The following is a 24,667-nucleotide window of genomic DNA, read 5'->3' as shown; positions in this document are numbered from 1 at the left end:
TTTTGCAGCGGCAAGTAATGACTGAATACAAATTAATCCTCTAGACTTATCTTACTCTTCAAATTATGTATTTACCTTTAAATAATGTGCATGAAAAGTATGTTGCACTTTTCTCTCACATGTGTAATGTAAAAAACAGAAAAAAGGAATGCAAGTGTTTCATTTCCCAAAAGCATTGGGAATAATGTTGGGCTATTTTCAGCTCAGTGAAGGCCAATTCTGAGCTAAAGAGGCTAGGAGAATATCTCAGGGTTTAAAACACTGGAATTGTTGGGTTGCCCACTGCTTTTATTGGGCTATTGGTGAAAACAGAAAATCCACAAGGACAAATAATATTTCATCCTTATTTATTGAACTAGTTTTGTACTAAAACATTGAAGTCAGGAGAGGGCAAAATGCTGTCCAGCATGGTGCACAGCTCTCACATACACTCAATAAATATTTCTCTTAAATAAGAAAAGAAAAGTGGTTTCTTCACAGCAGAATGAGAAATGTAGAATCCTGAAATGAGCTGACAAAGTCCTTAAAGGCATCGTTTCCCTCGCCCGCGGTCATAATTCTGCCTGCTGCTCGTTTCAGAATGCACTGTGGATGTCACTGCGCATTTTTCTGTTGATTTACTTTTGAATGTAAAAAAACTGTTACCGTAGTGACTGCAATTAAGAAAAAAGAAAAAGTTGTGCTGCAAAGACTTAACACTTCTCATTTGAGAGAAATGCCACAAAGTCTCTCGCTGCCTCTACATTTTGGTGTTGGTCACATATCATATATCCTGACCTTACCCTTAACCTCCTCCCAATATCATTACAGCAACGTTAAGAATTCAGAGGAAGTGCCTGGGATATTCCCATGCTGCCCCTGTGGTATTTAACCATGACTGACGATAGAGTTACAGCTATTATTCTTCAGTATAACCACTTGGTCAAAGCTTACAGAGAGGCAGCCATTTTGGAGGCTCCACGGTGAGGAACAGAGTGCCGAAATGCATATCCCTCAATGTTCCCAAAATGCATTGCCATTTTTAAGTACATTTTTTTGGTGTCATAAGCTGAAAATTGCATTAAAAAGGAACTGGAAAAATGAGAAGTTTAACACATGGAGAACAGCAGATGAGATCATTTGCTTCCCCATTTACATCCCAACCTGGAAATAAATACACTCTTCTCTGTCTTTAAAAAACTATTTACACAATATCATACAAAGAGTTCATCTAGTAATCTATGCTCCTTTAGCCTTGGCCTCTTTAACTCCAGAAAAATCATAAAAGAAAAGTGTCAGACAGAAAAACAACAGAACAAAATGTGGAAAGTGTTGGCTACATATTTCTGCCACACAACCGCCACTTAAAATGTCTTGTACACAGTAGACAGCACAGGTAGGGGAAGGAATGAGCAGATCTGTCCTGAACTCATGTTAATCTTGAGCAAACAACTACCACAACATGTCCATTGGGTTGCAGGTTTGCCACAGATGGAATTCAAGATGGAATCTGGACTTCTAGGCAATGCCGGACACTGAAAGCGAAACTGAGCAGAGAATGTGTGGTTTGGACATATCCAAAGTGGTCCTGGAGACAAGAAACGGGATACACACGTTCCTACAATGTCTCTGACACACAGTCATTGGGACTCTCTCTCTCTCTCTCAAAGAGGCAGCGGGGGTGTTCATTGACACTAGGGTGTACACGTGTGTGCTTCCTGTGCTGTACGTCTGTTCAAAAAGACTTTAGCTTGTGGTTCACTGTACAGAGCACATAGTTTGAGGTGTTCCAGCAACAAGAATAAAAGCCAGGCTGGTAGGAGCTGGAACTTCAGCCAATCAGGAGCCAGAGTCCAGTCAGGGAATTTCGTGAAGCTCGGCGCACATAGATATGGAGTGGATTGGAATGGATCCCCTCCCTCAGTGCTTATAATGTGGCCAGTAGGCAGGCCGACGGCATGGGGAACAAAGCAGAATGCTGCAGGGCAGGCTGTCTGCCCATCGGTGGTGAGGAGAGTGGCCTCAAATTGCAGAGATGGTCCAGGTTTGTGAGTTCTTCCAGTGCCACTGCATCCTGGGATATGTGTTTGTGTATGTGTGTTAGTGTGTGCGCATGTAGTTTTGTGTGCATGCATGTGTGTTTGTGTGTGTATTTTGGTGTGTGTATGCATGTGTATGTTGCATTGGAAGGGTGAGGGTATTAGTGGCAGCCACAGGCCCTCACCACCATGTTGCGGTACTTTTTCAGGATGACATTGGAGCTGTCGTCAAAGTACAGGACGGAGATGGCATGGAGTTGGGTGGGAGCACAGCAGGGCTTGGGCACAGTGTCTGGATTTATGAAATGAACCTGTAGAGGAAAACCACAGGACAGACACTTTAGAGCAGGATAACAAAATGCATGGCCTTCAAGGCTATACCTTTCTCCCAAGGAGCTGTGTGGCTCTCCACTGCCACGGCCACTCACCAGGGTCTGCACAATGGCGTGATTGGTGGCGTTCATGTAGGAGTTGAGTGGAAAGGCACACTCCCCCTCGCAGTAGTACGCCGCGTAGCCCTCCGGCGCGATAATCCAGTCCTGAGAAGAAAGGTGTTACTGTGACTGCTCTTCATGTGACTGAGGCATAACCAAAGCCAATTTCATGCCGCCTCTGACACAAAGATTCACCACTGTTGACCCCCCTGCTATTTACGCAACTCTCCAGATTCAATTATCCCAGCTGGGTGAATGTCCCCTCTAACTCATCTTTACAGCTTTACAGCCGAACCGCTGCTTCACGTTGTTAAAGTTACGACACAGGCCGCTGCCTCTGCAAGCGCACACGCAAAATATGTGTTCAAAACATAATTTAGACGTATGCAGTACTGCCCTGGACACTCTGTACCACTCTGTACACCAAGGAAAAAATATACTCAAAAAAGAATACACTCTATGTAAAATGCAGATACTGGATATTAATGTTTTATCTGTGCAAACGTGGCCTGGAACATGTGGTGTTTTAGCCGGGACACAAATAAGGAAACACACTTCCACAACATGGCTGTGTCAAGCCTGTACCCCACTGATAAATGCTCCTGATAGAAATCTAGAGATAAATCACACACATAAGTGAGGAGGGGGTGAGGTGGGAAGGGGAGAGGTTGGGAAGGGAGGATGAAGCAGAGAGAGAGAGAGAGAGGAATGTGGAGGATGCAAGCAGTACCTGCCACCCCAGATCCCTGAAGCTGACATACAGCTCGTGTTTCTTGCAGGCCTGTTTCTGGTCAGAGCTGCTGTTCTCTGGAAGGGAAGAAAAAGCACATAAGTGAGGGAGAGGGTAGGGTTGGGGGTGGGGGGGGGGGGGGGGGGGGGGGTGGGTACGAGACACATGACCAAACATGCCACCATCACAAACCACCCCTGTATTATATGTATGTATATCAACATGTACAGCAGGATTTGATGAAGCATTCTTTTATTGGGCATTCCTGACGGGCTACAGTACATATACTTCAGAAATTCAGAGAGAAAAATGAAAGACCATCTTAACAAGGTAATCAACGAGACTTACTGAGTTTCATAAAGATGCAAGTATATGGGCTACAAAAGTCTAAACTTTTTTCCAATTCTCCCTCTTGCACTGTAATAAATGACCACAAAAATGGGCAGAATCGACACCAGACTGAGACACAAAAAGAAAGTTTGCACAGATGGTAGTGAAATTGCACCTGTTATATCTTCAGGGGAATATCCTTGTCTGCAGGATTTAATAGCTCAGCTGGAGCAGGGCTAAATTCTCTTCGCAAGACTTTCCAGTCCAAGAGGTGGAAAACAGATTTTCACGCAACAGCAACATTTAATGTGCACATAGTCTAATCCAAGGGATGGGAGCTGCCCTTTCGTAGTTTTTAATTTTTAATAATATTTTTTTTATTTTTTTATTTTTTTAAATCTCATTTAAAAATCCTTACATTCTTTGATCTTTGATATGATATGTGCTTTCTTACAGATACAGTTATAAACGGCACAGCCGCAACAGAGACCTGTAGAGGTAGTGAGGCAGCACAGTGCTTAATGCTAAATACTCCTCAGGCTGTACACTCAGCCCCTAAGCATGGCTAATGGTTTCACATGGGCCAAGCAGCTGCATGATGGGTGAATTACCCAAAGCTGGGGTCTCTCCAGTCTCTCAGATCGGTGCCATTGGCATTCAACCCATTCAGGTGTGATCAGTCACTGAGTACTGCCGGGGCAGGGCTGCTGCCTCAACAGTCGCTTTGATATGCTAACGTTGCAGTGTCTGGGAATCTGTCTTTGTCCCCAGATGGAGACACCCCCCCCCCCCCCCCCCCCCAACAGGATCTCTGAGGAAGATCAGGCTGGAGTGTTCTGACTGATGACGACCGTTTCTCCGTCAACAACTCACAAATGGAGCCGCTTAAGACCGCATTCTCCAATCACATGCGTGTCGCAGATGTGCACTAAATAGTCGCTGCTTTCAATTGCGAGATCTTGGCCCTCTCTGGTCAGCAACGGTTTGGTAAATAAACAAGTGGGGGAAGCCATTTGAAGCTGATGCATTAGGGTTTAGTGTTACAATCCTTTACACAAACAGAGGGCTCTCACACCTCACCAGACACTCTGGGAAAAATGCTTGGACTTGTTATGAAAAGCCCCTCTCTTCAAGTTAGAGGTGTCTCAGGTTTAAAAAGCCTGTCCGGGTGTCCAGAGCGTGTAGATCTAAAAAACTCTCAAGGGCAGTTCCTCCATCTGGGTTTCATTTCACCTTGACTCCTGATAATTTAACTGAGTTTATGATTTTGAACCCTGAGGCCTACTCAATAGCCCCCAATCCCCTCTTCCCGTATCTCTTCTGACGTGACCTATGAACTGGAAGTCATTGGCCTTAAACTGGTGGTAGAGGCTTGGTGAGATGTCTCTGCGGTGCATGTCAGTGTGGTAGGGAGACTGTGGCCTCCTAGCTGTCATTTCTGGTACCTGCTATGTTGGCCACCCTCAGAGCCTCCTGGCCCTTGGAGCCCTTGGAGCGGTTGGGATTGCGCTGCTTGTTCCCGGCAGACCGAATGCTGCGAATGTGGACCTCAGTGGCCTTGAAGAAGGCCACCATGAAGGGCTGCTTGTTCTGGGGCCCACTGCGGCCTATCAGCCCTGCCACTCGGGGGTTCACACTCTGGCCTGCAGGGGGAGACAGCGAGACACCACAGGGGCAATCACTTCCTGATTCCTTCCTCTACTGAGCACTTTCAAAGCCATGTCACGGAAACTGCTCCCGATAAGACAAAATTAACTATGTAAATGTTTCTGCTGATGACAACAGTAAAACCATCGCTGTTTATTATTTCAGAAAATGATTTGATACATACATTGTTTAATGTTACAAGCACTCCAATGCAAATGCATACAGGTCAGGTTAATATTTATATAAGCAGTGTTTTTTTTAACTTCAGTGTACTCTATACTCTCATGTTGTTCCCTGAAATGCACACAGAAACAACAGCATGAAGAAGAGCAAACTTCTCAAAGGACTCTGGTGTGTGTGTATGTGCGTGTGTGTTTGTATACACGTCAGCACAAGTGTGCGTGGGTGTGCGTGCATGCGTGTGCATTTGTGCATGTGCGTGTGTGGTCCCCTCACTTCAGAGAAATCCCAAATGAAAAGCATTTCTCCTCATCTCTAATCGGTGAGCAGATTTTCCAAAAAACACGTGGGTTTCCTCCCCAGTCATTTCTCCACTTTCTTTTTGGGGCAGTGAAACACACGCCGAGCTGAGCTCACTGTCTTTCTGTCACGCACCCACTTTTTGGTTGGGATCAAAGAAAGGGTTTCGATTGTTTTCTGAGAGCTCTGACATAAACGCAGCACAAAGGAATGCGCTGCGGATCCCTCTGTGAGGTAAAGTGAGGTTGCCGATAGGCGGCCTGTGGGCCTGCTCACACATGTCCATCCCATACCCTGTTCTTCTCAACATGAAAGAAAAATCTCCCGCTGTTTTCCACTCAACACCTAACATGTAATATCCTGTAATAGTGAGTCTTGAACAACCCCTGTTTGCAATGTTCCCCCCCTCCACCCCCCATATACCCTAGAGATGTACCCAGTCCCATATCTGAATGAAATGTAAAGTTACAAAGCATTTCTGTTCTTCCAGCAGAACACGTGATTACCTGTCTCACAACGGTTGGTGGGCAAGCCTGAACAGTTTTCTCTTCCAAGTTCTTGTGGTAATTTAAAATATCACAAACACACACCCCTTCTGAGTGTTATTTTGGGAGTGTATTTTTGAAACAAAAAAAAGCTCAATTATTTATTTTTGTAAACAACAAGCTCACTAAATAGATACCGCCTAATAAGGTCACGCTCCTCCTTGTGAAGTAATTTAAATGAAGGCGTTTCTGACCTGTGGCTCTCCCAGACCCAAGCTGGGCGGGCCCCACTGCGTATCCACCCAGCAATTCCATCCTGCAGTCCCACTCACCGTCCACGCTCTCCAGAGCCAGCTGCAGGCCCAGGTTCCGGCCGGGATTCAGGACCCAGTGGTTGCTGGTGGCAGTGATGTCAAATACCAGCCACCCCTCTTCAGCGGCCCAGATGACCCGTGAATCCAAGAGGAACAGGTCCGATTCCCTAGAATGTTGCAGTTCAGTGAGCGCAAGTTGTGAGAAAGATTTCTGGAGAGGTACAAAAAGCAAACTGAGAGGGTACAGAGGGGGTCGTGCCTTGCAGATAACACTCCTGTTGCATTTTTAAAAAGTTATTCAATATTTCGCATTGGCGTTAAGAAATATTGGTGACGCCCCGTGTCAGTGCAGTTCAACCCATAGGCAATTGTTCCTTGATATGAAGCCAATTGTCGGAAACACTGTTGAACTACTTATCATGCGATCAACATTCCTGGAGTAGATCTGAATTATAACCTTTATAATCTGCTCCAGAAACGCTGCTTTAGTTTACACCTAGTGTTTCAAACCCTCGGGTGTACTAGGTAGTTGTCATCCGTAATGAAGGGCACAGGCATTCCCTGCGAACAGTGGCGCCAATTTGGACTATGGCGACACAATCGAACTATGTCGTCTGGGGAGGGTGTCAATATCTACACCTGCCGCTCAAGTGTCGCCGTGGCGACGCCAGGATGGGAATGTTGCTTGTCTGTGATGACACATGAGATGTCATCATATCCTGGTGGATCAAAACATGTCCCAGCAAACAAACGGGGTCAGCCAAGCCCCAGGAGAGCGTGCAGGCAGTACAGAGGTGGGCGGGAGGATGCACCCCACCACACCCCAGCAGCAGCGCTCTTTGCCAAACTGCCAGCAAACAAAGAGAATAGGGAAACTGTATGGTGGAGCACGGGGAGGGGGGGGGGGGCTAACTGGGAGCTGAACCACAGGAGAACCATGTACAGGCAAATGTGGTATTTCTTAAAAAGTAAACAGAAGCAGATTTTTTTTGAGGGTGGGTGGGCTGAAGCCTTTGCCGATCTGTCAAAGTGACAGAAAAACCCACATAATGAGAGGGTGCAACTGGTATAGCGTGATATGATATCTAATACGTTTCTGTAAGAGAAGATAGACATGAAAACTGTTTGACCTGATTCCTTCTGTATCTCTGTGACACACAAGCACACACACACACACACACACACACACAGGCACGCACACAAATACACAGATAAACATCCCCATTCGCACAAACACGCCCACATACACAACAGAAACACAGAGACAAGCCCCTACACACAGGCACAGGATTATAAAGGAGGAGAGAGAGAGAGAGTGAGAGAGAGACAGAGAGAGAGAGTATCAGAGGTTGAGTAAAGTGGTGGATAGGAGAGAGGGTAGATGTTAGAGGACTCCAGATGGTGAAATGGGGCCTTCATCCTGCCCAGGGGAGCATTTCATTTCCTTAATTGACAATAATGGCTTTATAAACGGCTGTTGGTTTCGTGGTGAACAAGCAGCCCCACAATAAATCACAGGCAGGAATTCTGTGGGAGCAGAAGAGCTCTGGAGGCTCTGCCTGAGAAAGGGAACCGCCACGAGCGCTGAATTCCAGGGTCTTTCCCTACAAAACCCTCCCCATTCTGCAGGCTTGTGGCTACGACCCTCTGCAGAGCTGCAGGCCTGAACCCCAAGGGTCATGGTCATGTGCTGCCCTGCTTCCAGGCCCCCTTGCCCCTGTGTTTGCTGTAGAGATGTAGCATGAGACACCTAGCTTGCCTGTGGGTAAAGATGTAGCATGAGATATCTAGCCTGCCTGTGGGTAAAGCTGTAGCGTGACACACCTAGCCTGCCTGTGGGTAAAGATGTAGCGTGAGATACCTAGCCTGCCTGTGGGTAAAGATGTAGCGTGAGATACATAGCCTGCCTGTGGGTAAAGATGTAACATGAGACATCTAGCCTGCCTGTGGGTAAAGATGTAACATGAGACACCTAGCCTGCCTGTGGGTAAGGATGTAGCGTGAGGCACCTAGTCTGCCTGAGGGTAAAGATGTAGCATAAGACACCTCGCCTGCTTGTGGGTAAGGACATAGCATGAGATAACTAGCCTGCCTGTGGGTCTGAAAGCTGGCAGAATGGAGAGGGGAGGCAAAAGGCTTCTTTTCGTTTGATTCTTTTAATCCCACGTATATAGAAGGCAACCAGGAGAGCCGAATGGCTCTGGGGACAGTAGGATAGGAGACAGAGGTAAACTGCTCCGGCACCACATCACAGATACAGGTTACGCCCTTCTCCCAGACAGCAGGGAATCTCACTTTCAAATTTGCCGCTGTACAATGAGTCAAGAGAGATAAAATATATGAAAATATGAATCAATCTGGAAATATTCTCAAATAATTATCCAGCTCTAACCGGCAGGTCTCACCATTGTTCATGAAACAAAAAAAATTGACACTCAAATTCAATGCCTTCTTAGTTACATGTAGGGTACATGAACCGCTCCATGTACAAACTGTAAATATGGGAATATCGCTCTTAAAGTATATCAACACAACATTAAATAATCATGGGGAGAAATAGATTTTGCACTGGTGCCTGGTGGCTCACCTGTCCGAGTGCTCCTCCAGCACCTGGTAGACGCTGATGCGGAAGGTCTCGTTGTCAAAGCGCTCGTGGACAAAGTCCTTGTAGATGCGGAACTCGGCGGCGGTGACGGCCTCTCCCTCGGGGATCCGCGACAGGTCGAAGCGGAACTCCCTGTGGTGCCTCCGCACAGGCAGGAACTCCTTGTCATGTTCCACTGGGACAGAGACAGGGACAGGAACAAGGGGGGGTAAAAAAAAGGAGGGGGGGGGGGGGGTGGACCGTCAATTCAAGAGTAGCATTCTCGTGCTTTTCTGGCACTTACACAAGGATAGCCCTGTGCTGCACCGGCCGTGATATTTCCCTGAGCAGATTTACTCTTTGATTAACCAAACTGGAAGCTTGTTTTTGTGCAGATGGAAATGATATATGGATCCGTCTCTGCTCCTGAGAATATCTAACCGCCAAAACCTCTGAGAAATATTGAAATAGATACATGGACACACAGATGGACAGCTTTATGCCTTCTCTTCATTTCAGCCCCCGAGAATCATCTGGTCTGCTTCTCATCTGGAACTCATGAGCAGACTCCATTTTGACGACGGCATCCCCCTGTCCCGCTCTCCCGGGAAGCTGCAGAATCTTCTTGGGGTCACTGCCTTGTCTCCCATCATCTCTCCAGCCTCCTTCTCCTCTCTTTCCTCCTCCCTCTGCCTGCCCCTCAGCCCCATTAATCCCCCCACTGACCCGGAACTGATTTATGGAGGGTCTTTCGCCCCTGCACCCTTGTTTGCTTGACCTCTAGAGTTTATCATATCCTGTTGGATGCACACAACAATGGAGGGTCCGTGCTACTGGGCGGGCTGACTTCTATCTCCCTTAATGAGCTTACAGATGAGAGAGAAGGCTTGCATCCATTCACTACCAGCACGCCTCACTGTGCCCAAAGCGAGCCGCTGCCCACCTTTTTCCTCTTTTTTTTTCTCTTGAATTGCAGTCAACAACAGCCTAACAAAAGTCAGTGAGTGAATTCCCCATAGTGCCGCCTCCTTCTGTGGTCTCTCAACAGTCCTTTATCAATTTGACATTGAACTCCGACCAGTTTTGGCACTGGTGCAAAGCCTTTATCTCTGCCAAGGCCCTGGAGTTGGGTAGAAACAGAAGGCTTGTTGTTGGCTCTCCTGCTCTCATCTGGGCTGAACCAGTGAAACCCCTGTTTTCTTGAAACTATCTACTGAAATGTGGACAAACAACTCCCAGTTAACCAGACAAAACAATGAAATGAAAGTGAAACAATGACAACCTGCAGCTTACAGCTTGTCTTAATGCAGAATACTTCTGCCTTCAGTCTCAATCTTTGTCACTCTCGCTCTCTTCCTCTTTGCTCTCTCTCTCTCACTCACTCCTCTTTCTGTTTCTCTCCTGTCCCTCTCCCTCTATCCCTCTTTCTCACAGAGCAGCACTACGGTACAAAGAGTGCACTGTCTAGGCAGAGCGGGGAAAAGCATGGATCTAATTACTTTTCAATAGGGGACGGGTTTCTGTTCGCGATTAGCGTTGGGCTTTCGTGCCTATTGTCCAGAGCTTCCCAGAGCACTCACATTGTTTACACACCGTTTTCACTTAAGAGCGCCCTCGAGGCCAGCCTCAAGGTCTCGCCCGGAGGGGATACTCAACACTGCTACCACCTCTGTCATTCTAGAAGCACAAAATCTCCTGGCCATTGGGGGTTTTCAACAGCTCACTCCCAAGTGATTCCATTAAATGAGTGGACACTAACTCCACTTTATACACACAACACTATATGTTCCAGAAGCCCAGGGGACTTATCACGTGCCCCTCTCAGTTTCACCAATGCTTTTACTTACAGCATTGTAGCCATAGCTCTTGTCGCCATATATCCACCTATGCTAATTGCCTCAATAAGCTGTTCAATTGCTGTTCTTTTTCCAGATTTCTTCCGAGATATCATTGTTACTTTCTTAAGAAATCCTCTAAGAGCCAGAGAAGACATAGGAGAGCCTTTTTTTGAAGACAGAGAACGTTTTATTAGAACAAATCCAATTTTGTGGTGGGCGACATTCTTTCTCCCCCCAAAATCATTACTCTGTTCTTAAACATGCTTCCCAGCATCAAAAGTAAACACAGCTGAGTTTTACTGTTCATTCTGCGTGAAGATCAAACAGCCCCCCCACTCCCCCAACGGAAAAAACACGAGTGCTTTTCCATTTTCTTGATAGTGCTTTATGGATGACGTCCACTGAGCTGTCACAGTCTCTCCCCCACTTTTACTAAAGACACTTCCTGGAATGTGTTTAGAACTCTCTAAACATGTGAGCTATGCCGCTCCTTATTCAGTCAGATCTGAACTAACTGAAATCATCTGCCCTTCGCACGCTTGGCTCTTCCGTACTCCCTCCCACGAAAAGCTTAAGCAGGTACATTTGTGTCTGAGTTTTCTTTTTCCCATGACGACCAAACTACAGATTATTAATAATGAGTTGCACCTTTCAAGGATGTCGAAAAACTTTAGAGCAAGATGGGCAAACTTGATTTAACAACCGCAAATGTGTAGCACCTGCCTAGGGGATGCACAGCAGTCATTCTGAGCCAGAATGCTCACCAGTTTAATTTGAGTGGAGAGGCAAAAATGTTAATTTAGCCACTTAAACTGCAGGTTGTCCATATGTCCAGACAAAGCTGTGTTAGGAATTCAGCCAGGGCACCAGGGAATACTCTCTTTACAAAAAGTGCTATGGGATCTTTAAATAGTTCTTTAAAATAATATAAAATCATTAATAAAAAGCATGTAGCACTTTCTTAATGAATAATAATGAATAACCTGCTAAAAGCAAGCTCAGGGTAAACCCTGAGACCTGTGAGCACAGTGCTTCTCACTGTCAGCCTTTTGTTCACTGTTTGTGCACACGTGCAAGGATGCCCTGTTATTGGGAGCAGATGAAAAATCTGCATCCCAATGGCTCCTGCTCCCTCCTCCCCTTCCCCATGTGTGATTAACTATCGGCTGTAAATAAGGGCCCGCAAATGGGGACGCCGGGGCAGCGATGACACGCGGAGACCTGGCCCCCCTCTTCCCCCCCGGGGCCCTCTCTCTTTCCCTGGGCGCTCCGTTTTCATCCTCCCTCCATCCCCCTCCCCCCCCCGCACCCCAGCCGGTTCACTCCCCCTCGCCCACCTCCTCCAACTCGTCCAAAAGCACAGGTGCAGCCAACTGCGGGGAATACAGACCTGTTCTCCTGGCCCAGAGGCCAACAGGCCCCTTAATCTCTCAATCCACCCCTCCACATTAAAAGGCCTTTATCTGCACTTCTGAGAACAGCTGGTCGCAGCTGTGAAATTCTCTGTAACCCTTTCCCTGCTTTTCTCCCTCTCTACTTGCCACATCTTGTTTCTGGGCCTATCTCTGCAGTGCGAGTTTAGTACCAAGCTCCTCATTGCTGGACAGACTGTATGCCGTATGTGGAAAAGTGCACATGTTCCTGTGCAGTTAGAAAGGGCACAGAGTGGCGGGGGTGTGACACAACAGTCCCTGCCTGCTAGTGAAACTGCTGAAGGTGGAGCTGATCCAGTTTCTTACTGTACTTGACCTCTCGTAACTTTTTATAACACCCCCTACAAAAATCCCCAGCGATCAGACACTAACTTGCTCATTTCACCTTCTTCCCCATGCCTCTCCTCTTCTTCTCTTTCCCTCTCTTGTGCTCTCCCTCCATCCCCCCTCCCCTTTTCTCTCCCTCTCTCTGCCTTGAATCCCATTACAGGAGTATGGCAGTAATTAGAAGCCAAGCAGAAGTGCAGTTAAACATAAGCGGGCACATTTATTGCTTCCTCTGAGAGGAAACAAGCAGCCATCACTGCGGTCGCCCTACCTGCGTTAAATAAACATTTCGAAGAGAGTGCGGGTCTTAACCGGCCAGTTGGAGAAACATGATCCGTGGCATCTATAATTCTGTCCATTTCCACTCTTTCTATCTCACTCCCTCTATGCCTCCCTCCCCCTCCCAGCAGCCCAGGGTTCAGTCTGGGGCCCCTGTTCCACTCACATGGATGTGCACACACACTCGAGAGGAAACCGCTGAAAACGGTTCTACATTATTATCGGTTTAGCGTATGCTCTAGTTCAGGCCTAAGAATGATCCTTCAGTGTCAGCCACTCTTCAGCCTGGAAACCCTGGCCTTCCGAACCACGGTCCGGCACTCTGACCACCATGCCACATGGTGCCCCCGCAGAGCTAAAGCACCGAATGTTTTGATGCAAACGACCCCGCCCTCAACCAGCATTGAGGGGGAGTCAGTGGGATTTAATAAAGCTGAGACACTCATCGCCATTAGCTGTGCAATTCATCAATGTGAGAACCAGATTCACATCAGTCAGAGTGCACTCATTAAAGGACCTCTCTGAAGCCTAATTAGAAACACACACAAAGCACAAAGCGCCACTACTGTTTATGTATTTAATACTCAATCTATCATGTCAGTAATGAGAGAACGCTGTTGACTGACAAGAGTATTTATTTCAAATTAGAACATTTCCTGGCCCTGTTTAATTTTTGCCTACCAAAAACAATCATATTTCTCCATTTACTCAATAGAGATTGATTTTGCGCAGGATGCTTACTCATACAAAGCACAGGGGTGAAGCAGAGACCAAACCACTGCATCTGGCCTGAGATTTAAGATACACAAGTGGCAGACCACAAGAAAGGTGTATGAAAGCGCTTCTGTAAGGACAAAAACACCCTGTGGGACCATGAGGGGGCGGGGGGGGTGGTGGTTTAAATAATGACGAGGGAAGCCGAGCCGGCCCTGGCCTGGTGCAGTGACCCCTGTGTACGGTACAGGAGGGGCCGTGCTGGCCCACAGCTTTCAGACACTTCCCCAACACCTCACCGGCTGATTTAAGAAAGAGGGGCACAGTGACACAACACATTAGCACAAATGTCTATCCCATCCCCCGCACCCCCTCGCCGCGCCGCGCACTTCCGCCTCCCCGCCGAGCCCCGCTCACCTTCCCCCACTTTCCCCGACGCTGTTCCCACAGCACAACCGTGACCTGACAACAGAGGGGCCTGCGGCCACAACCATCGTGACAGAGCGTTGGGGTGGTGCGGAGTTTGAACACGCCAGAGCGGACCGAAGAAGGCAGAGCCCAAGTCCAATAGAATCCGGACTCTGGTTTGCGGTTTCTGGGGATTACAGAGCAGGGTAGTCCTCAAACTCATTATAGCAACTGTTCAAACTCAAGAACCGCAGCCGAAATCTCCTGTCGTTAGCTGAGGAACAGTTAAGAGAAATGACTTTGCTAGGTTTAGAAAGAAACCACTTCCACGCCATCTGCATTCTAAAAACCTGACATCTGATGACCTCGCCAGCTTTGCCAGTGTTTGCAACATGGCGGGTTTCCTTGAAATTTCCAGAGCTTTCCACGTGGTATTTGTGAAGATTGCTTTATATGTTTGTCCTTTTTTAAAAGATCTCCAAAGCAACGGGTGACTTCCCACAGTGGAGTGACTGCAGTTAGACACATCCTGCCCACTAGCTGCAACAGATGACATCATCCCTTCGTGATGTATTTATATTGTTTTAACGCCTTGCAGTATGCGCTGGCTCGGGGGGCTGGCTGAGGTGGGAGTTAAGTGCATACTAAACCCAGTCAGTCATTTGTTTGACTGTAATTAAATGCTGGAAAAGAACCACACTTTTTTATGAAGCAGTAATTGCTTATAAGGGTTTAGTATATTTGCATTCGGGGCCATTAATGTTGGAGGTCTGTGTTTTGCAAATCCAAACTTTTTATAAAATGTAACACTTTGTAAGCTTTGGTTTTCCCATATAAACCCAAATGGTTTCAATCTTTTACCCGGCTACATTTTCCGTACTCCTTGAGTGGATGTATTAGAAGAACAGTTCCCCCTTGACCTTGAAAGATTTACTGTAAGCTCAGTGTGTTCTAAAGGCACGTGTCTGTACACTGCTCTGATGAAAAACACAAGCAGGGCCATCCTTCACTTTGTGAATGCCTGTACCTTCCAGGAGATCAGTTACTGATAAGGTTCAGTAATTTATCATTTCCTGGTTTTCAGGCAGTACAAAGGCATAAAATAATCTGCACATCATTGATTCTGCAGATGCCCCTGCATTATCCACTTGCTTATAAGGCATTCTTATCTATTGTATCCAACTGCAGGGCAAGTTTGTCCTGTTTGATCATCCAGGAATTGTATTGGGGTAAGGTTTTCGGAAAGCGCCTCACGCAAAGATTCCGCTATCTCACACAGGACTCAGACTCCTCCACCTGAGGTCCAAAGGCTTCTAACTCATGCCTCCATCCACCACATCTCCAGAGTAATCAGCAGAGTCCAAAACATAGATGAGAACAACCAATGCTAGTCAATTTAAACAGAATCCGGTGCATTGTAAGAAATGGTGTTAGGCGTGATCCACGTGCACACTTGTGTACAAAAAGACCCGCACTTGCTAGTGGCACCTCACTGGCAATTACTGTGGGGTAAAATTATTCATTTTTTCCACACATTCTCTAATTTAGTGGCCACAGTAGCCCCGCCCTGCTGGCAGTCTCTGCACTTGGCCACGCCGCCCCCTATTATAGACATTACCAGAATTCACAGTTTCTAAGTAAATATTTTCATAATTTTCCCCTAAAAGCAGGGCAGAATGAACGGCACACATGATGTGCGTTTCCTTTAAGAACCTGTTGTTTATTTTGTTTAATTAAAGCCAGACCTTTAGAAGCTAAACATTTGAAGAAATCCTTTGATTTGTTGTTGCAGCTGTTCAATTTTCTGTATGCAGTGAAGCATTTCAGATTTCATTCACTATTTCACACAAGACTGACATAATATTCCAGGTCTTCAATAACATAATAATTTTAAAATGTGTCTGAACTATTTGGAAGCTCTAACTGTAACAAGTTCAACAACAGCAATCACGCGGCATTAGGGGCATCCATAAAATGCGATTATGGGGGCCTTCCAGACTGGTCTGGAGTCGCTGAGCTGATGTCACACTGCCTGTCACCACACACCCCATCAAATCACTACCACTGCACTTGTACCCTGAACGGAAATCCATACCCCTGGCCAGATGTACCATTTTCTGTGCTCGTAACTGCAGAGGACGCAGCTGGGTCTGCTGAGTCACTCCTTCCAGAAAGAAAAAAAATCCATGCCATGCGTAATTACTGGAGGGTTCTGCTGTGCCCCGCGCAAGGATGCACGGGAGGTCACGGGCGAAACGGCACTTGCCACAGCGCTGGCATCACTGCAGAGGCAGCGAATGCTTCAGGCCTCGTGGCCTGATTACAGTGCCGAGGGTCAGCACACAGGCCGAGGTGAGAGCAGATTGACGGCAAACTGCATTCCATCGACCCCTGCGCGGCTGGCAGTACAGCTCACCTAAGCGCATGATGAAAGAAAGGAGGACATGAACCTGGGTGCAGGGTGGCCTTTAAGAACATTTCACCACTATCTCGCTCCTAGGGCTTCCGCTCTGAGAGGAACCGAGCGGCCCCTTCTCCCCGAGTCGCTTGTCGCACGCACATGCGCGATGCCAGCCTGCTCCCGCCGCTGTCTGCGGCCCCACTGTTCCGTCTCACTCGTCAGTCCAGCGGTTTGTTGTTTCTAAGCGGAACCTTTTATTTGTTTTAACAACATGGCGGCCGGTCACTGGGTCGCGGGTTTGTTCAGACCCACATCTGGGGTTTTTCACTCACGGCATTTCCTTCTTGCCATCCTCCCATGGGCTGGAAACGGACGCTTGGGGTTAACCAGAACCCTCTCTGCCCGTTTTGGGCTGAGTCTCGCCAGGGTTCAATGCATTCTCCAGGCACTGGATGAGCGAGCAGCAGGGACGTTACGTGATACTGCTTTGCGTTCATCTGAAGGGCACAGTGCTCAGTTTGCCCACAATAAATGCCAGACTGACACTGAAGTTTACCGAGGCACAAACAGCCTCACTTCCACAATCTATCCATCCTCCACAGTTAAACGTAGTCTTTGTTTTTAATCCTTTGGTTGGATTATGTTAGATTATTTCTAAAGTGAAAATAACACCCTGAGGGACTAACATAATTTGAAACAATTACTGTCATTCCCTTGCTAGCCACCTAATTGTTATTTGCCAAGAATTCTTCAATTTGACCTTGTACTTCATCTCAACTGAAAACACCCATTTAGTCAACTGTCATCCTATTTTCACAAAGCAGCACACTCCTTCACACATCAAGCCTACAATCTATCCTGAGCTCCATTTTGCAACATTTTGAATTTATCACACTGCATTCATCCATGTAACAATTCTGTTAGGAATTCTTATGGAAAAAAATGAAAACAGAACTGAAAAATTGGAAATGACGTTCTTATGCTGTGATGTGCACTCCCTTCATCACTCCCTTTCCAATATCCGTTGTCACTCATCTTCCATAAATTTCATACAATGCCCTGTATAAAACTAAGCAGGCAGCAACCAGAACTTAATTTGCACAAATCAGATCCAGAATGTTATTTTTTTTAAATAGAGCGTACACGTGGTAGTTCATTAGTTTTGTAACAACTGCAGTTTTAGCTGGGAAAATGCATTATTGTTTCAAAGTGGTTTAAGGGAAATCTGACACATAATCAGATTTGATGGAGGGAAACAAATCCCTCTTGAGGTTTCCTGCTTTTCTCTAAATCTACTTATCAAGACAAACAGTTGCAATTTCAGTCACTTGAGGTCTTTTAAAATGCTGTCAAGTTTTACAGCAGGGAAAAGGCCTTTGAGCAATAATGGGAAAAATGTTTTCTGGGATAATAAGCACACAAGGCTCACAGTAGTCTGTAAAATGGCTTTTGGCAAATTTTGGTTAGAACTATTTTTGAGTTGACAGGGAAAATAGAGCATCATTTAGTTCACTGGCTGGAAAATCTTTTCAGAACTGTATTTTCTCAAGTTACAATCCCTCTAAAATGTCTTCAGAAAGACCACTGTGCTATCGATGGTTACTCTGACCACCGCAGTTACAAAAAGATATGCTCTCTTTTGTAAGCAGGGTGGGAGATTGGTGAGACTTGAGGCGATAAAATTTCTGCGCACAGCTGCTTTGGCCCAGAGAAGTCAAGAAACATCTGTATTAACCTCTGGCTGTGTCCCAGGGGCGGCCCGCCGAGCGAGCGGAGGAATGCGAGGCTGCTCCTTCCAGGGAGTGAGAGAGCCGCTGGACGCAGCTGCGCAGGCCAGCCGCCCGTCCAGCGGCCAGTGCCTGCTGGTGTGGGGGCATCGCCAAAACCGCCCTCCGCCACACGCTGCCGACAGCCCCCGCATCGCTTTTACCTGCCACCCCCTGGTCACCCCCCTGAGCTGCCAAAGGCTGAGAACCCCCTCTGACTTCTCTGCATGATGCCAAACGGTGCACAAACACGTCTGTTACAAAGAATGACTGAAGCATCGTGAAAGCATGGCGGTGCCAATCGTGTGACAAAAATGCCGTCTCAGTGTGGATTTCTAGTAAATCTAAACAAATTTTCCAATTAAAACTTTTTTCCTGGCCCTATTACTTGCCTGTTAACACACACCATAAAATGTGGCTCTGTGGCGGCTGGCTCTGTGGCATCTCTCCAGAGACAGGTTGCGCTGTGCCCTGCAGTCTCACAAAAGGAACGGCTGTAGTAATTGCCCGTTGTTTATGCGTGACTCACTGTCTGTGTTTATCTGCTGTATCTCAGGTACACAGGAAAAACCCAGCCATTTTCCTCCGAGCCCCCATCACAAAAGAGACAGTCCCCTTCAGAATGGACAAAACTTGCTGGAGAAATGGGACTTTTACATTTTTTCTCCCTTTCTTCACATCTGGAGCGTGTTAAAAAGCAGTGGAACATTCAACAATTAAAACCCGCACACACCTTTTTTAATCACAATATCGCTGTAGTTCCTGCCAAACCATAGCTCTTTTTATGATGCTATCCCCCATGGGGTGAAGTAATGGCAGCTGTCTTCAATCCACAATCCACAGACCAAGGGACCTATCAGTGATATTCATAACTTATCATACACACGCCAGTGAAGGAGCACACTCAGCCATCCATCCACACTAAATCACATGAGAACTGTGAACAAGGAAGATGTGACTAACCAGTTTGACAACACACTTGGAAGCAAGAAAACAGCAATAAAATCTCAACGATGCCACTATTTCCACTGTGATGTAAAGAACAAGTCACCGGTTGCTCCCTAATATCGCATGTATAACCACCGCGTCAGGAATGACTTCACCGTGCACCTCTCCTGCCCAGACAGGCACTGCACTCTGGAAGTTGTGGTTTTGTAGAGGGGAAATGCCTTAATTCAGTGTGGCTTTAGGCTAATGTGCCAGGGACCAGTGGGACCAAATCAAATAATTAGCCAGGAAGAGAGAAGGAGTACAGAGGGGAGGGATGCCAAACTGCCAATCAGTCAAGAGAGAGCACAGAAGCTAAGGCCACTGTCAGTAGTTCTCTTATCACCCAAGGGGGATGGAAACCATAGAGAGTGGTGAAACAGGCTCCTCTGTCCCTCTCTCTCTGTCCTCCCTCTCTCTCTCCCTCTATCGCTCTCCCCCTTCGCTCTCCCTCTCTCTTCTAGCGAGCCTTCACACAGGCATACCTCTGTCCTGCACCAGGAGGGAGAGGAGGGCCGCCACACTGGAGATGAAAGCGAGGCGCTTCCTCTAAATGCTGCCTGCCTTTCCCAACCCGTCCCGACACGCTCCGCTGAGAGAGGGGGGCTTGGGAGAGGGAAAAGACGGAGAGGGGGTAGTGGTGGTTCCCACTGCTGCTGCTACTGCTGCTTGAGAAAAACCGGTCCAGTCTTCTCTGTGTGACTGGGTGTGCCGTTAAAAAACACCCATCCTGAATGTTATCACGAGTACCTCAGTAATATGGGTTTTCAAATGCTGACAATTCAGCAAACATTGTTGCCCAGTACAGTGCTCACAACAATTATAATTGTAATTCAGATACCCTTTTGCAGGGCACCATAGATGATATAGTGCATAGTTCCCTTATTGAGTAGCCCAATAGAAATAATGCTTTTCAAATGAGTGACCTATAACAGCTGGCTACTGATGCTTAAAACCTAACTCTGTGAACCCAAGGCAGTACTACGCCTAGCAGCCAGTGCTAACACACTGTGTTCAATCATGGTTGAAAATTATTGGTGCCATTGAGAAACGTACTCTAGCAGAGAACGTGACAGGTTGACTGGGGTTGAAGTTGTGTATGGTCTTTACTAAATGGAAAAGAATAAAGGCCTATTGTTTTATAGCTAATACCAATACTGGATTTGTTACCAGCATATCCACTAACAGATGGAAAGCAGTTCTGAGTGATAAGGAGAGTGTTCAGTGTGAGACTGGCAGCAATTCTGCTTCTCGTTCCACCCAGCACTTCTTCAAATTGAGAAATGCCTGTCAGAATCCCAGCCATGTGAATCCAAGCTGCTCTAAATGTTAATCCTTGAAAGCGTTTTGAAGGGAATAACAGGGAAACCAGACACACACCTTTTGTCTGAATGTTTTGCACTTTTTGCACTCTATTCAAAATACAGCAACTGCTTCCATGTCAATCAATAATTTGAAATTAAGTTGGGAACCTTAAACTTCTTTTAAAAATCCATTTGTAGATTTATGGAGAGCTGCAAGTGAAGCTTACAAGCTGTAAGTCAAGCATAAACAAAGGAACATCTCCCGCCCCTTCAGCAGCCAATGTTTGTAAGCCCAACTGTTAATGTTCCTCTCACATTCAGTTAAGATGATTTAAAAACAATCTGACCTTAAATATGTGGCAGAGTCAGACAAAACAAGTCAATTTCACCAGATGACTTTGGTTATATGTATTTCTTGCAAGTCAACATTTGGCTACAGCGAAAAAAAGTGAAAAAAGTATTTGCCCCTTTTCCTTTGATTTCCTCAATTATTGCAAATTTGTCACACTGAATGGTTTCACATCTTTAGACAAAATGCAATGTACTGTAAGACAAAGGGAACCTGAGTAAACACAAAGCACATTTTAAAAATTATAATTTCATTTATTTTATGAAAAATGGTATCAAACACTCATATCATCCAAGTAATTGCCCCCTTAAACCTAATAAGTTGTAGCACCACCTTTAGCAGCAACAACTGCAACCAAACTTCTTATAACTTCATATCAGCCCCTCCCATCGTGGTGGAGGAGTTTGAGCCCACTCTTTCTTAAAGAACTGCTTTAATTCAAACAAATTGGCAGGTTTTCAATTATGAACTGCACATATCAGATCTAGCCACAGCATATCTATTGGGTTCAAGTCAGGACTTTGACTAGGCCACTCCAAAACTTTTATTTAGTTTCTTTTCAGCCATTCAGATGTGGACTTGCTTTTGTGTTTTGGATCATTGTCTTGCTGCATAACCCAATTACACGTCAGCTAATAAACAGATGACCAGACATTCTCACCTTACTATTCTCCCATGAATCCCATTTTTGCCCAGTCCCTTTCTTATTGTGAAGTCACTGACCTTCACTGAGGCTAGAGAGGCCTGCAGTTCTCTGAATGTTCTTCTGGGATCTTTTGTGACTTCCTGGATGAGTTGCCACTGTCCCCTTTTCGAGAAATTTTGGCAGGCCAGCCACTCATGGGTAGATTCACCACAGTGCCAAGTATTCTCCATTTGAAGATAATGGCTCTCAAAGCCATTTCTAAGCCCAGAGTCTTATAAAGGGCTTTGCAACCCTTTCTAGACTGATAAATTTCAGCAACTATGTTTCTCATCTCTTCTGGAATTTTTTTTGAACATGGCATAGTTTGCATGGTGACTACTTCACTCTGATGGTAAGGTTCAATATGAGTGCGGTTCAGATTCAACAGGGCTGGCTGCAATCAAGTCTGCCTGTGCTCAATCAATTGAATCTAATTATCAATTAAATTTGATAAATTTACTGGTTGATTGAGTAACTGGGGGGGGGGGGGTTTACATGGGTGAATTCGGTGTTTGATAACTTTTTTTCATGAAATAAATGAAATAATAAATTTAAAAATGTGTTTTGTGTTTATTCAGTTTCTCTTTGTCTAATATAACATATTTGTGTAAAGATCTGAAACCATTTAGTGTGACAACTATGCAATAATAGAAGAAATTTGGAAGGGGGCAAATACTTTTTCACAGCACTGTATATTAAGTATCTTGAACAGCTCTGTTGTGGTAGCTTGTCCACCTAATGTGTTCAGTTAGTGATCTCAACAACAAAACAAAAAATAACTATTTCTTATGGTTGCCTGCCCTTATGCTCCATATCTTAACTTGACTTTTCAACTGTTCACTGACTGGTCCTGGAGGATTGAGGCCCTTGACTTTTTAGGTCTGTGGTCAAAGTCATCTGTTTCAGTCAATGTCTAAAATAGGCACGATGTAGAGGCGCCCACTATGATTATATATTTCAGAAAAAGAAACAGTGTCACCTCCCATTCTATTGCCAAAACATACCAACAATGGCCTACTCAAAATTAATTGTGAGGACCAGCATCCAATGGTGAATTTTTTTTTTCCAATTCAACTTTTATCATGAGATGTTGTTGTTGTTTTTGTGTGGAAATACATAGTTTGTCCAATTACATGCAATTGGCAGTTTAAGTTGCATGAATAGCCTAATTTAAATTAATACATACATGTGCGTGATTTAATCTTTCAAATATAACATATTATTTGTTGTTTTATAATTATTTATGCGTATTTACCAAATTAGTGTGGCTAACAATAACCCTGGATATTTCATCCAGTTCCAGACTTGAGCAGTGGAAACATAATATTAGATAACACTGTGAATTGTAAATCATGACATCAAGCACAACAATAATCCAGAAACCATTCTGAACAATTGTTTCTAATTGGACATAATACATACCCTATGTTTCTTACTTTATGGGGCCGGACCGTAGATAATCGATAGTAGGCTAAAGTAAACAACAATTCCATTTTTGCTGAAATGATGAAACACAAACAGTAGGCCAACGTGAATTTAGAAACATTTAAAACTGACAGGGCTGATAATACCGCTCCCCCTCTGAATACCGCCTACTCCATATGCATGAGGAGATAAAGACGTCCTGGGACTGCTGGATTCAGTTCTATTCAGGTCAAACACCTGAACATTAATGGCTCGACACAGCTGTCTGAGCGACACAGACACGTTGGAATGCAAAGCAGTTGGATTCCTTTTCCACCGGCAAAATTACAATATACTGCGAACACAGACTTTGTTCAGTAAAGCAGGTAAATTCGAAATTTCAACGACAGATATCAAGTATGTTGCATATTGTTGGCTTATACGTCAAACAACCTGCATATATGCATACAATTATTAAGAATTTAAGAACCAACACAGAAGCCTAAGCAACTGGCATTAGGCACAGACTGTCTAGTGATATGTGCCAGCTAAAGTGGGGATTACTGTACTTCAGCCCTCTTTAATTCCCCTGGGAATAATTAACAAACTACACCCCACATTTTATCTGTTCTTAAAACTAATTCGCCCAATTAGATACAGGCTAGGCTAACTGCGATTAAGACAAAGAGTTTAGAAATGAGAACTCTCTAATCTTCCTATACATAATAGAACATACACGGTTTCATATGGTTTTGATTTTGAAACAACTGTGACACTGGGAGATTTTGTCAAGAAAGTATTGGCCAAATGCAACGCCTGAACACTATGGAAATTATTATTATTATGAGACCTGTGTAGTGCTTATTATGTGCGTCAAATAACACCATCAAAGACGCACAAGCGTGACGGAGACCTTACCTAGATTGACAAAGCTCATGACCATGTCAGCATCGTTAAGGAAGTTGTTGTCTTGAAGAGTTGCAATCGGTGGTCCCTGTGTGGTGAAGACGGGCTTGTAAGGGTATGAGTAGCCGTCCGCGTCTCCTTCTGTGGACATGGCATTATAGAGGTCCAGCATGAACATCGGGGCTGCATTGTGCTTCCCGTGGAGGTGCGGTCGGGGCCGGTGCGGCAGCCCCAGAATGGAGAGAATTTCGCGCTGCATCTCTCGGCGCTCCTGGCTTTTCAGTCGCCGATGGATGAAACTTGAGTGGACCTCGTTGTCCAAAGTGAAGTTCGTGAAGACCGTTTCAGCCAGCACACAGTATCCCCATAAAAGCATTAGTGCCGGAGCACTTGTATCTGATATCGAAACCATATTCTATGTACGTAGCCAAATGCAGTATTACTATTATTGTTCCACTTGAAACAGTTAAGCGAAACGAGATTTCTTTAAATTTCAAAGGGTTATAATAAGATTCACTCAATGGTGGATAAGTACAATGCAACTTATTTGTAAAATAAATGTACTTATCCCAGCATCAGCTCATATCCCACATGTTGAGGGAATTGTCCCTCCGAAGATACATCAATTTCAGTCGCGTCCAGTTTTATTAATGTGGTTTAAAACTAGGAAAGTATGTGTTCCGTTCCTTGTGAAGTTGTCTGTAAAAGTGATCACGGATTTTCTTTTCGCGTTCTCCCTGTCATTCACGAGGTCTGAAGTTGTCAAGAAGCGTTTCTGGTAGTATGATGCCTGCTTAGAGCGCAGACAGCAAACTTTGAGGAGGTGCTATCTGCTGGGAGGGGC

General features: G+C 45.5%; 1 protein-coding gene across 1 annotated transcript; it reads right to left on the bottom strand.

The window, feature by feature from the left end:
* Nucleotides 1-330: 330 nt before the first annotated feature.
* bmp7b (bone morphogenetic protein 7b) lies at nt 331-24,667 on the bottom strand. The gene is made up of 7 exons (XM_035380680.1): nt 23,836-24,667; nt 9,026-9,218; nt 6,457-6,605; nt 4,958-5,155; nt 3,183-3,259; nt 2,447-2,557; nt 331-2,329 (listed from the first exon to the last, which is right to left on the bottom strand). Exons 1-7 carry the CDS (start codon nt 24,233-24,235, stop codon nt 2,180-2,182), a joined length of 1,278 nt encoding a protein of 425 aa, XP_035236571.1. The 5' UTR covers nt 24,236-24,667; the 3' UTR covers nt 331-2,179.

This window comes from Anguilla anguilla, chromosome 11 (assembly GCF_013347855.1).
Source record: "Anguilla anguilla isolate fAngAng1 chromosome 11, fAngAng1.pri, whole genome shotgun sequence".
In the NCBI taxonomy this organism is placed as follows: domain Eukaryota; kingdom Metazoa; phylum Chordata; class Actinopteri; order Anguilliformes; family Anguillidae; genus Anguilla; species Anguilla anguilla.
This window is presented reverse-complemented; position numbering and strand designations above follow the sequence as displayed.

Bases quoted from the DNA above. Each gene is read 5' to 3' on its own strand.
- bmp7b (XM_035380680.1), bottom strand. From the start codon at position 24,235: ATGGTTTCGATATCAGATACAAGTGCTCCGGCACTAATGCTTTTATGG. The intron at 9,219-23,835 runs GTAAGGTCTCCG...TCTCTGTCCCAG, and splicing joins CATGAGCTTTGTCAATCTAG to TGGAACATGACAAGGAGTTC. The intron at 3,260-4,957 runs GTACCAGAAATG...CTTCCCTTCCAG, and splicing joins GAGGGTGGCCAACATAGCAG to AGAACAGCAGCTCTGACCAG.